This window comes from Lasioglossum baleicum, chromosome 6 (assembly GCF_051020765.1).
Source record: "Lasioglossum baleicum chromosome 6, iyLasBale1, whole genome shotgun sequence".
In the NCBI taxonomy this organism is placed as follows: domain Eukaryota; kingdom Metazoa; phylum Arthropoda; class Insecta; order Hymenoptera; family Halictidae; genus Lasioglossum; species Lasioglossum baleicum.
This window is the reverse complement of record NC_134934.1, coordinates 8,709,355-8,721,563: the sequence shown is the minus strand read 5'-3', so window position 1 is coordinate 8,721,563 and position 12,209 is coordinate 8,709,355. Positions and strand designations below refer to the sequence as shown.

Below are 12,209 nucleotides of genomic sequence, written 5' to 3'. Positions count from 1 at the left end.
GTGATACATACATGTGCATCGTGTACTAAACATTTTTACTTGTCGCAAGAATTATAATACGTGTCACGTGTTTTTAGTTGCACTTAGTCCGAAATCACGCTAGTTTGCAGCTCCATTTTTGCTTGAATTTTTTCATCTAAAAATCTCAAGTAATAACTGAGAGAATGAAAAGTGAAGAGTTCAAGTTTTTCATCCCCGTATTACCCTCGATCGAAGGGGGCGGAGATCTGAAATGTTACAGAATAGTATTTTAGTCAAAGAACACTTGGCAGCCAAAAGAAAAATGAAACACGAATCTGCCAATATCCTGCCAGACTTTTTGCTGACCGGCATAACGCGGGAGTCTCTATTGTGCTCCGAGGAGAAAGTCCCGACGTTGTGGCGGGTGTTGATCGAGTCGGGCCGTTGATATCGATAATAGAAATGTCTGAACTTTCACTGAACCTCCGCTTCTGTCTGTCCAGGTAATTCCCAGAGTTCAAGGATGCGGTGGTCGAGGAGGCACCAGATCTTCTGCTGAAACGTCTTGCCGTTACCGCGCCAGCAAGCCAGCCAGCCTAGCAAGGCCACCGGTGTCCTGATCCCGATAAAGAAGCAACCACGAGAACCCACCGCTTGAACGATTCGATGGATTTAACGGAGGCGTTTGCCCCGGGAGGGGGCGGAGAGGATCTGCCGAAGACGGACTTCTTCGATTTCGTGGTGTCTCCACCGCCGCATTGCGCGTCCGCCGACGGCGTGTCCGACGAGGAGAGTTTCCTTCATCGCACCACCTGCCGAAGTATGGGCTACCTGCAGCAAAGCCACGAGGAACACGAGACCAGTCGTGACCTCCACGGCTCGCCGTTCATCAAAGAAACGAACAACAACACCCTGACCGCGTTGCCGCCGGTCTCGACGATCACGAGCTCCCTGGGCCATCATCACCACCACCACCACGTGCGGACCCATCACAACGCCTGCAACGTGCAGCAGAGCAACGAGCAGACGCCGATGGACCAGTCGGACTGCGACTATTGGGGCACCGACGAGAGCAAAGAGCAAACCTGCAACATACTGTTAGAGGACCTGAACAAGTACTGTTGGTCGGCGAACGCCCAGACCCACGGGAACGACACCGTGAATGTTCATCAGGGATCGAACGACCATCATCAAACAGTCGGCCGAGGCTGTTCCACGAACGACAGACAGAACACGGACGGGGCTATCTACACTCTGACCGTGCTGAACAACGAGGCGAACTCGATGGACGCGTTGGACTGCTGCAAGAGTCCGGCACCGACGTCCAGCGACTCCTGGTCCCTGCGGCCTAACTTGGATCTGGACGCTATCCTGAGCATGGAGCCGGCCTCCAACGAGCCGGATCACGATCAAACGACGAACGTGAGCGAGGTGTCGCGGACGGTCAACGACAGGTTTCACCCGGACCGCTTCTCCGTGGCGTCCTCGCAGTACACCACCGACGACAGCGGTTTCGTCGAGAGCAAAGAATTGTGCGGTCGGGCCTCGTCGAACAGCGGCAATTGCGCGGGCGGCGACAACAACAACGACTGGAAGCTCTCGGACCAGAATCTGCAGGAGGCGGCGGTCGCAGCCGCGGCTGCGGTCGCGGTCGGAGCTGGCGACTCCGCCGAGAGTCTTCTGAGAAGCGCTCTTCAAGGGAAACTGTACACTGGGCCTCCGCAGGTGGTGTCGTCCTCGTCGCCGGCCAACCAGGGCTCCATAGCGATGCCGGTGACGAGTAACGCCGCGTTGCAGATCGTCTCGGATCCACAGCAACAGCAGCAGCAACAACAGCAACAGCAGCAACAACAGCAACAACAACAGCAGGACGAGTCTATGCACACTTGCACGGACGAGGACCTGCTGCTGTCCCAGTTAGACCAGACGACCTACCGTCCCGGTGACTACGAGAAGCTGAAGAGCATAGCCAACGAAGTGGTGGAGTCTTATTGTAGCCTGGAACCAGTCTGTAATGTGTCTGCGACGACCACGGTGATGTACACGCTGGACCCGACCAGCGGTAGTCTGGGTACCATCACTCTGCCAGCGGACCTTGGCCAGGTCAGCACGGTCACGGTCGTCACGGCAGCTCAACAAGATGTTCTACAACAGCAGACAGCCGCCCGGGCGGAGGTGGAACAGCAGCAGACGACCAACCAGATCCAGCTGGCTCCCTCGAGAGTGGTCCCAGCCAAAACCCCCAAGAAGTACTGCAGACGCACCAATAGGAACAACAACAACGCAAACGCGGCTAGTAATGGGAACAGTGGGTCGGAAAGCGGAGGGGGCACCGGTGGCCAGCAACAAGGTGCTTCCGGTGGATCTCCGGGCAGCGTTCAGCGCAAGGAACGCTCGCTTCACTACTGCAGCATCTGTAGCAAAGGGTTCAAGGACAAGTACAGCGTGAACGTTCACATCCGGACGCACACGGGCGAGAAACCGTTCGCCTGCTCCCTCTGCGGCAAGAGCTTCCGGCAGAAGGCTCACCTGGCGAAGCACTATCAGACCCACGTCACGCAGAAGCCGAGCGTTCAACAACAGGCTACCGGGAACAGTGGGAACAACAACGGGAACAGCGGGAATCCCAGCCCGTCGGCTGAGACCACCACCACCACGACCACCAGTGTGACAAACAGGAGTCAGTCGCACCCGGTCTCGGTCGACCCTTCGGGGAACGCTTGCAATCCACCTAGTTAGTCGACTTGGAGGACCCTGGAGATCGCTCGATGCCCCGTCGAACTCATCAGGTCGTTGCTGCCTCTCCTCTCCGGATGGGGCACACGGTGCGAGTCTTCTCTCTCTCTCTCTCACTCTCTATTCTATAGCTCTTTTTCTCTGTCTATCACTCTGTCTGTCTCTCTCCCTCTTTCTCTTATTCTATCCCCCCACATTGCTGTCCTTCTTCTCCCGGCGTTTGAGTCTTCGTTCACCGAACGAAACGATCTACGATCGACGAGGTTAGAGCCCCGAGAGCACAGAGCGAACCATGACCAATGGCAACGATCGCGGGATCGACGAGTCTTCGGGCCAACGTCAGATAGGTTGAACCCGTCTCGCGATCAGGCCCACTCGTCCTAGAACGAATCTTAGCGCCGACGGACCTCGAGGAACCACCTCCGGGCCCGTCGATATTTAATTAACCAGTTCTGCGAAGATAGCTAACGAGATTGACACCGGTGAACCGCGGAGATCGGCGCTTCTTCTTTTACCGGCGCCCCCTCCCCCCCCCCCAGTCGCGGATTCTATCACCTGTGAAAGCAGGAAACCGTCCACAAAGCCGCGAATCGTGAATTCATCGACACCGAGCAAACACATGCTTCCATGACGATCGTCCCTGTCGCCAGTCCAGACTTACGGTTCGCGTCTTCGCGTGTCAACTGTTCGGGCACTGAGGACGATGGGGATGAAGCGGAGACTTTGAAGTTGACGTTCGCAGTCGTGGATATATGGAGACTAGATACCTTGGTGCTCGAAGAGTTGCAATTAACGTGACTATGTTTTTCAATTTTTTAGTCGATCCCGATCGAATCTTTGTCGCGGATCCTGTTAATGCCTGCGAGTCTGAACTGGTGACATCTGCAGGGGCGAGGCAAGAACATTTTTCGGCACCTTTGAATTTACGAGAAAGAGACACCACACGAGGACTTCGAGGTAGCCTCGCTCGCAACGATATTGCCGCGTATTTAATTGAAAGTAGAATAATTGTTGCCGAGATATACTCTCGAACTATGACGGTTTCGAGAAATCGACGACCTCGAGAAGAACGTGACTCGAGCAAGTTACCCTTGACCCTTCTTTTCGTAAATTTTAAGGTGGTCAGTTCGGTGATTCGCCTCGCAGACAGTCAAATTGATTAGGCTCGTTCTGTCGATGGATTCACGAGTGAATATGATATAAGCAGGCAAGCACGCCCTTTATTTTTTTATACCACGTAATCAATTAGTCGGATCGTCGATCGACGGTGACCACGATCCTCGACGAAATTGTTGTTCCTAAGACGACCGATTGGCGCGAAAGGGCTGGAGATCGGTGGCCCGTGGATCGACGATCGCCCATCGATCAACGATATTTAATACCACTATGAGATATTAACGTTATTTTATACATAGAATGATTCTACTTTTTATTGTTCTTTCGAGTTTCTTCTCTCTTCGTTTCTCTTCCCTAAACACTGTCTTCCTACAACCGTCCCTGTTCTCTTTTATTTTTGTTCGTCACTTCACACGTATCTATGTGTACACGCAAGGAAAAATCGTAGACTAATGGAAGTAACATAGTGATCGGTAAGTAACAGAGTATCGAGAAAGGTATATAACGTTATAAGTAATTAGTAGCACGAGCTGTGATTTAGATACATACTCAACGCGCGCGCGCGCGCACGCTTCGCCCGTTCGGTCAGCCGGCGCGGCGCTCGCGTGTCTCGCCGTCTGTTATTCGTAAGAGAGTGAAAGCGAATCGTTTGACGGACGATTTTGCGAGGAATTCTGCCCGAGGAACACACTCCAGACTTTCTTCGAGCCCTGCTGCAAATTTTCTCTCGGGAGACTCGATCGGACGACCTAATTCTCCGAGGTCGAGCGAGCTTTCGATCAGACATTCGCGCATAAAATGTCGCTCAGAGAATTTCAACCCTGACACTTCTAGATAGTACAGATCAGATCAGGAAACTTTGCTGAGCTTCATCCCGGCTGCACGGTTGTGTTTAAATGAAGGAACACTATAGCGAAGCTATATTTGACATTTTTTATTGCAAGCAAGACTCTTGCACTTTGGTGTGGTAAATTAATGGCGAACTAAGGGTCTAAATTCTAACTCCTTGACATCCACATTAAATTATTAGTTATTCATAGGCAGCGGATCTTTACACACTCGTGAAGAAATTGCTTCGGTGAAATATGAAACAGCAAAAGATTTCAAAAATTCAAGAATGTTGTAGTGTTGCTTTTAATGTAACACAATCGTTAAGGGATGAAATTTATTTTTATGTTATTCCTGCTTCCCGCAATCGATGCAAAACATTTTTATTTTGCATAAAGATCCGCAGTCTAATCATTCATATTAACTTCAGAGAGTTAATTTTAATCTGGATGAAATTTCAACTGTCTAGAGGCTGATTGTTTACCTTCGAGATTGAGATACGAAAATGATTCGGTTCAGAACAGTTTGGTATTTGTTTCTTGCACCAAAAACTCGAACTTGGAAATAGATTCATTTTTGTTACACTGAGGGCGTTTACGATGCGGTAGTCTAGAACGACATTTCATGTGCGAGTGGCTGACAGAAGATTCGAAACGAAGTGAAAATCTGTTGAGCAACGTTCGTCCCGGGTTTTCCAGACTGTATCCGATCAACCGGTTCGAAAGGCCGAGCGCACGTGAGACTTACGACCGGAAGAGCCGCGCCATTCTTCTCTTTTCCCGCCTCGGATTTCATTAATTACCTCGAAGGACGGATATTAATGCATTCGCTCGTTCTTTCATCCATTATCTCGATCCTCGTTACCGGTGTCTTTAGAAATAAGTCTGAATACGAGTATTAGCCACTCCCCCGACCACCATCCCCCGTCCACCCCTGACTTTTTCTTCTCCTATTCAGCGCGAAACTGCCTTATCGACCTTTCGGAGATCGTTTTCGCGGGTTTCTCACATTAGCGACCCGAGCAGACCCGAACCCGTACAATTATGCATTTCAACATCAATTTTCCTTTTTTATCGTATTTCTTCAAAATTCTTGCTAGATAACACAGCGTTCAAGTGTTGTAGAACCATTCGAAATGTTTAGATAAATCTTCGTCGTTTAAAGCGAGCATACAGAAAGCGACTTACCTATTTTTCAGTTGAAAATTGCAAAAAGTTGTGATTTTCGGTGATCATATTTCAAACTAGGCTCAAAAGTACAGTTTTATGGTACAAAGAGTTTGAAATTGTTTTACATTGCGTTCAACTTTCGTGCAATTTTTCCGGCGCGGTTAGAGAAACAATTCCTTAAGGTCGCGTCCTGCACTGTCTGCTCGCTTCCATTTCTATAGTGTCCCCTTTTGCCATTTCGTCACCTATCGGCAATATCCTCGGTTCGTTTTTATTGCGCCATTGTGATGAGATCGACGGTATAAACGAGAAACCTAACCGTCTTCGTTAATACAGTGGTTTATCTGCGCTCGTAAAGTTCGATTTCCAATTAACGAGCGCGATAAAGACCGCCTCGGGCGATACATATATGTTCAAATTCGCTTCTTCTTGGAAAACGGATGACCACGGAGATGAACGAATGTTCGAGATACGCATCTCTCGGCTTAACGAGTTCCTGGCAAATTTATTTCGGACGCGAAATAATATCTGTTCGCAAATCGTACGTTTTTACGAAAGAAATTGCACAAGTTATCGCATGATGAACGTGTGCAACAGAAATTTTGTCCAGCAGGAAATGTGACGAGTAGACTGCGGATTTTATGCACTTATGACAAAAATGGATGGATAGAATTCGGATTTAAGAACGGCCATATGTTGTTTTCAATCTATTAAGATTGTTAAAAATTAGAAAGAAATTTTCATGGAAGAGAATGTTTATTTTGCATAAAGATCCGCAGTCTAGTGACGATCTATGCTCTTAAAATTCCGAATCAACTGTAATACGCGTTCTGTCCAAATACTTCCACATTTATTTGAATTTCGCAAAAGAAGAAATAAATGAAATATTTTTAAAACGATGGACTGTTCAGTGGTACTCCTAATATTTAATAGTTAATCGAAGCTCAATGTTGATATACCATAAATGGCGTAGAACGAAGTATTTTTAACATCAGTTTTGGTAGATAAAGAATAACTGGAAACACGCGGAAGAAATTATATTAGCAGGATTTCGTTATATGTGCGCTGAGAAGCTATCGTGACCGGTTGCCGCCATTTTCTTTTGCGGACGATGAAATTTTTACGGCTCGATTCGCCGATGCATCAATTCCTAGAATCTCGACGTGAGCATATCTTAGCGATGCGATATAATCATGCAACGCGAAATTTCTCTTTCCACCAACGTTAACCGTGTTCCGACAAAATAAAAGATTCGAGTGCGCGGTGAATTATCGGAAAAGGAAAAAATTGAAAACACTTTCTTCCAATTAGCTGAGCTGATGTTCTGAAACGTGCATTTTATTTTTCGGCAAACTAGGAAATACACCTGACTTGTTCACAACGATAAATGCCAATACTGCCATTTTATTCTATTAAATTATGTTTGCTAGTAATTTGTAACTGAACGAATCAGTTCAATCATCTTATATTTCATTTCGGACTATGATATTGTCACAAGTATCGGCTTCCTTGTTCTCGTAGCAGTCATCGCGAAACAAAAAAATGCTCATTAGCATTTTTCCATTTATTATGCATTGAATTTTCGCCATCCGTGGCGGAAGTTACTTATGACTCAACCCAGTAATTGAACCACGATCCAATTATGAATGCGCTATGAATGCATAAAATCTACGGCGTATTCATAACGAGCCAGAAACACGTTGATTACCAGCCAACAAAAATCTTATAACAATTGCAATCACTTTTTTTCGAGAACCGATCAACATTTATCGATTCATTGCAAGATTTCCAAAAAATTAAACGGCTATAGTGGGACGAAAAAGTATCTCATCACGCTTTGCAGGAAAAAACTGTATAAATATTCATGATCGTATTCAGTGCAGGTGATGTTGGCACAAAAATAACAATTTTTTGCGATTCTTTAGCGTGGGAATGAAAAAATTCTTTGTATAGAGTTTATTAACACTAAACCTACCGAGCCTTAAAATTAACTGTTACATGTTTCCTTATAGAAATGCTCAATACGTGCTCTACTAAAGATATTTATACAATCAATTCTTAGAAAATCATTCATATTATTTCAATAATTGTGAAATAATAAATCTGGAACTGGTCATTTTGAATGGTGATGGTAGGTTTAGTGTTAACATTTCGTTCGATAAAATAAATTGTTATAGCAATTCGTGTGCATTAATTCAAACAGCATCGTTGTCGATTAAAAATTTAGATAAATCTTCTAATATTCAGACTGTCTCTTATTTTATATTTGCTGGAAAGGTAAAAAGATTTTAATATACTAATACATAGTCTTGATATTTAATATACGGGCAAGTAATTTTGGCGGAGTATATTCTTGATTTTCGGGTTTGACGGACGCCTCGCGAGCGACCTAGGAATAAAATGGCGGAACTGGTAGTCATCGGACGATTCCGAAATCGGGAACCGAGTCGATTATCACGTCCCGAGTCAGCTCACCCAGGCAATCATCCCGACAAGGCTTTCGAGCGGAATTTATCGTCCGCCGCGGGACGTATCGTTTTTCTCGCTGCCGCATCGCGCGCCGAACTATGTGCGTAATGCATGCACGTAACGCAATATCGCGCCGGGGCAACGTGTAATTACTACGGCGCTGCTCGTAACAACCTTAAGGCCTCTTTCTAAAACTCTGACCTCCGCGATGCAACGCTCGTTTCCAGCAACACTTTTTCCTGGGCCGTTACGCGATGCTACGCATCGGATAGCGGCCCGATACGCGAATACGATTTCACGGGATCGCCGCGCCGCGTCCTATTCCGCGTGCAATTTCTTTTTCGCTATATCTAGCTACGTGTGGATCACTCTTTTCCTGGTTCCTTGCACTCGGCTCTCGACGAGCATTTCGGTTGCCACAAATTACTACAGGCTCAAAGATTCAACTGTTTTTCATTTTAGATTTTCATTTAGTAAATCGTGATTCGTTCATGCTTTGCTTAATGTTGTCACTGTCATGGCTGCTGTGTTTCACTCACAGTTCCATTCAAATGTGTTACAAGATATACTTATATTTCTTTTGGATTTTTCACTCACCATATTCTGCTTCACAGTTCCGTTCAAATATGTTAAAAGATATTCTTGTATTTCTTATATTTCCTTTGGATTTTCACTCATCATATTCTGCTTCACAGTTCCGTTCAAATATGTTATTGTTTTCAACAGATTTAGTTGCACTTTTTTTTACTGATTTACTCCTTCTCACTTAAAAAATTTTTTTTTAATACATTTCCGTTTAACAGATTCATTTTCTTTTTAATATCCTTTGAACAAAGTGCGTTGCATTCGTAATTGCGTTCAAATACGTTGTTCCTTAACAGGTTTATTTATATTTCAGATTTAGTTAGATTCGCACACTGATAATAATTATAATAAACTGTATAGACTGTACACTAGAATACCATAAACTGTGTTTCATTCATAGTTTCGTTTGTTGCTTAACAGACTTACTCATTTTCATTTTGGATTTCCATTCAGAATTTTGTTCCAACACACGTCATTCAACAGATTTATTTTCGCACAAGAGGAAAAGTGAAGCTTGAAAATACAGGTCCCTCAATCTACATTTCTACCAATTCATATTCAACGCAATAATTCATCTGTCACCCTGGAGATTGGTTTCTGTGAGACCGTTTCGCAAAGCCTCGACCGAATGATTTAGTACGAAAAGAAGTATTTCCATGCAACATGGCTATACTTTCGAAAAAATATTCAATTGCACGGTAAAATGGAAGGTGTTACTTCACTTATGGTCGCTCCCTCTGCGGTCACCGAGGAATTCAAAGCACTCGAACAATTTGGACCATTTCGCGGACCCAACGTTATACGCAGGTGCTCCACTTGTGGTCGGAAAATTGGTCTAATACGTGTACTCGCATTTTTCCCTCTATTAGGTATGTGGGCGCTTTCGAGTATTTTTATGTGACGATTAACACGATTGCCAAATTACAGTCCTTAGACACTCCAATTAAATCGGAGTAGTTTGATCAATGAAACCAAAATTGGATAGATCAAATTTTTCTCGGTCACTGTGCTTTGACCTCTCTGCATTGTACAATCCTTAGAATTAATTTTATTAATTCTATCCCATATAAGTTAATTTTGTCCTATCTATGTTACAATGAAAATTAATTTTCTCCGATATACAGGGTGACAAAAAATGACGGAGTTAATCATTTCTTATTATAATTCTGTCAAATTGACGAATTTTGAAAAACCAAATAATAACAACCATAACATGGACGATTTTGGAGGCCAGGGCCTGTGCTCGGCCCCATAAAAGTTTCGAGTCGCTGAAAAAATCTCTGCGCTGGGTGTGGGACCGAATGACGCCAGAAGAGCTGCGGCCCATAGCCGAAAATTTCAAAACACGTTTGAGCCTCTGAATCGGCTCAAAGGGTGGCCACTTCGAAACTTCTTAAATATATGAATACTAAAGGTCTATGTTATGGTTGTTATCATTTGGTTTTTCAAAATTCGTCGATTTGACAGAATTATAATAAGAAATGTTTAACTCCGTTATTTCTTGTCACCCTGTAGTACAGTAAAAACTAATTTTTCCCAATATAGTATACAGTAAAAATTAATTTTCTCCAATATAGTAAAATAAACATTAATTTTTCCCAATATAGCATACAGTAAAAATTAATTTTCTCCAATATAGTAAAATAAACATTAATTTTTCCCAACATAGTATACACAGTCAAAATTAATTTTCTCCGATATAGTACAGTAAAAATTAATTTTTCCCAATGTAGTACACAGAAAAAATTAATTTTCTCCAATATATTAAATAAACATTAATTTTTCCCAATATAATATACACAGTCAAAATTAATTTTCTCCGATATAGTACAGCAAAAATTAATTTTCTCCAATACATTGCAGTGAAAATTAATTGGCTCGAATATATTATAATGAAAGTTAGGTTTGTTTAATACAGTACAGTAAAAATTAATTTCCTCGTATATATTACAGTGAAATTTGATTTCTAGACCCGATGAGAGAATAGCGTAACTCATATATGACCGACATAGCAGTCATCCTGTTAACGTTTCAAGGTTTCCATTGCAGCGACGATTGTTCTGAACTTCCGCGTTGCAGCTGTATATGGAAAGCAATCGGGAGAAACAAGTTTCGAAAAATCTTCTCTGTTGCAAAGGACGTCGCTCTATTTCTGGTCGCTTCTCTTGCGGTCGCGGAAAACTGGTAGCGCTTGCGGTCGAGCAAACGATTTCGTGGATTCTATGGAGCAATGTTATTTGCCGACGCTCCACTTGTGGTCGCGAGATTAGTGCGAGCAATGGACTTGCAGTTTTTTTTTCGCGATGCACTCAAAATTGTTGCCGACGGACATCGGTGTTAATGATCTGACTGAAACAGTGTCGAAGATCCAACACATTCGATGCAAAATCAGCTTCGTAGCTCATTCGACGTAAAATTTCTCGTTGAAATTAATTTTTCTGATAGCAGGTAGCTCCATTTTTCTTAATTCCAAACGCTTGAACGATCGAGAACATCTTTTTTATTTGGCATGAAAGTTATATAAAGAATGAGAAATAAATAATTGTAAATAAGATTCTTAAATTAATAAATGGTATTTCAATGAATTGACCTCCTAATCAAATTAGTATAATAAATGATAAAATGAACATTGACGCAACAATTGTTTGAAGGTGGTTAGTTAGACTTTTCCGATTTTTAAATAAATTAAAAATGAAATTTAAATCACTCTATATGAAATCCTCCTCGGAAAAGTTCTCTTGTTAACTTTCTAGTGTCCAAAGCCTGTATTGTTTTTCGCTCTTATGTGTTCCATTCTCTAAATCTTTTTGACGAAGAACATTTTTTCACTCGCTCCCAGGTAGTTCGATTTTCTTTTCGCGCGCGCGAGCATAAGAAAAATCAATATTTCACCACTAAGAAAATTTACAATTTCCATGTTCTTACGTGTTCACGTAAACGCAGTACGCATACCAATTAACCGCTCAATACCATCTGCACCATGTAATTAATTGTTTTTCACGCGTTACCCCTGAACCGTTTAACGTTTATCAAGATTCCAATCACCGCCGCAGTTCGCTCTAAGCCCGAGCAATATTAAGAGTCCTCCACGATCGCAAATCAGTCTAATCTGATCCACATTCGCTAGTGGAACACCTGCGAATGGCACCGACCCCGGGCTCCGCCATTTATTCAACCGCAAACTGAACGAATTTTATCTGGGACCGTAATGGAACCAGTCCACCTTATCAATTATTGACAATTTATATCTCTTGATATCAGAGCTTTTATATATTCTACGAACAAAAGACTCGTGGAAAAGTTCTGCGTTACGAATGCGTTCAATCAGCGTAGTGAGATTTTCCA

At 43.6% G+C, this 12,209-nt stretch overlaps 1 protein-coding gene across 1 annotated transcript in view; it reads left to right on the top strand.

Annotated features, from left to right (window-relative positions):
• Nucleotides 1-5,964, top strand: part of LOC143209974 (uncharacterized) — a 153,656-nt gene extending 147,692 nt beyond the window's left edge. The window contains exon 4 of the mRNA XM_076426344.1: nt 465-5,964. Coding sequence (XP_076282459.1) covers nt 628-2,700 — 2,073 coding nt within the window. The 5' untranslated portion in view covers nt 465-627 and the 3' untranslated portion in view covers nt 2,701-5,964. The remainder of the gene's footprint in view (nt 1-464) is intronic.
• The last annotated feature ends 6,245 nt before the right edge of the window (nt 5,965-12,209 follow it).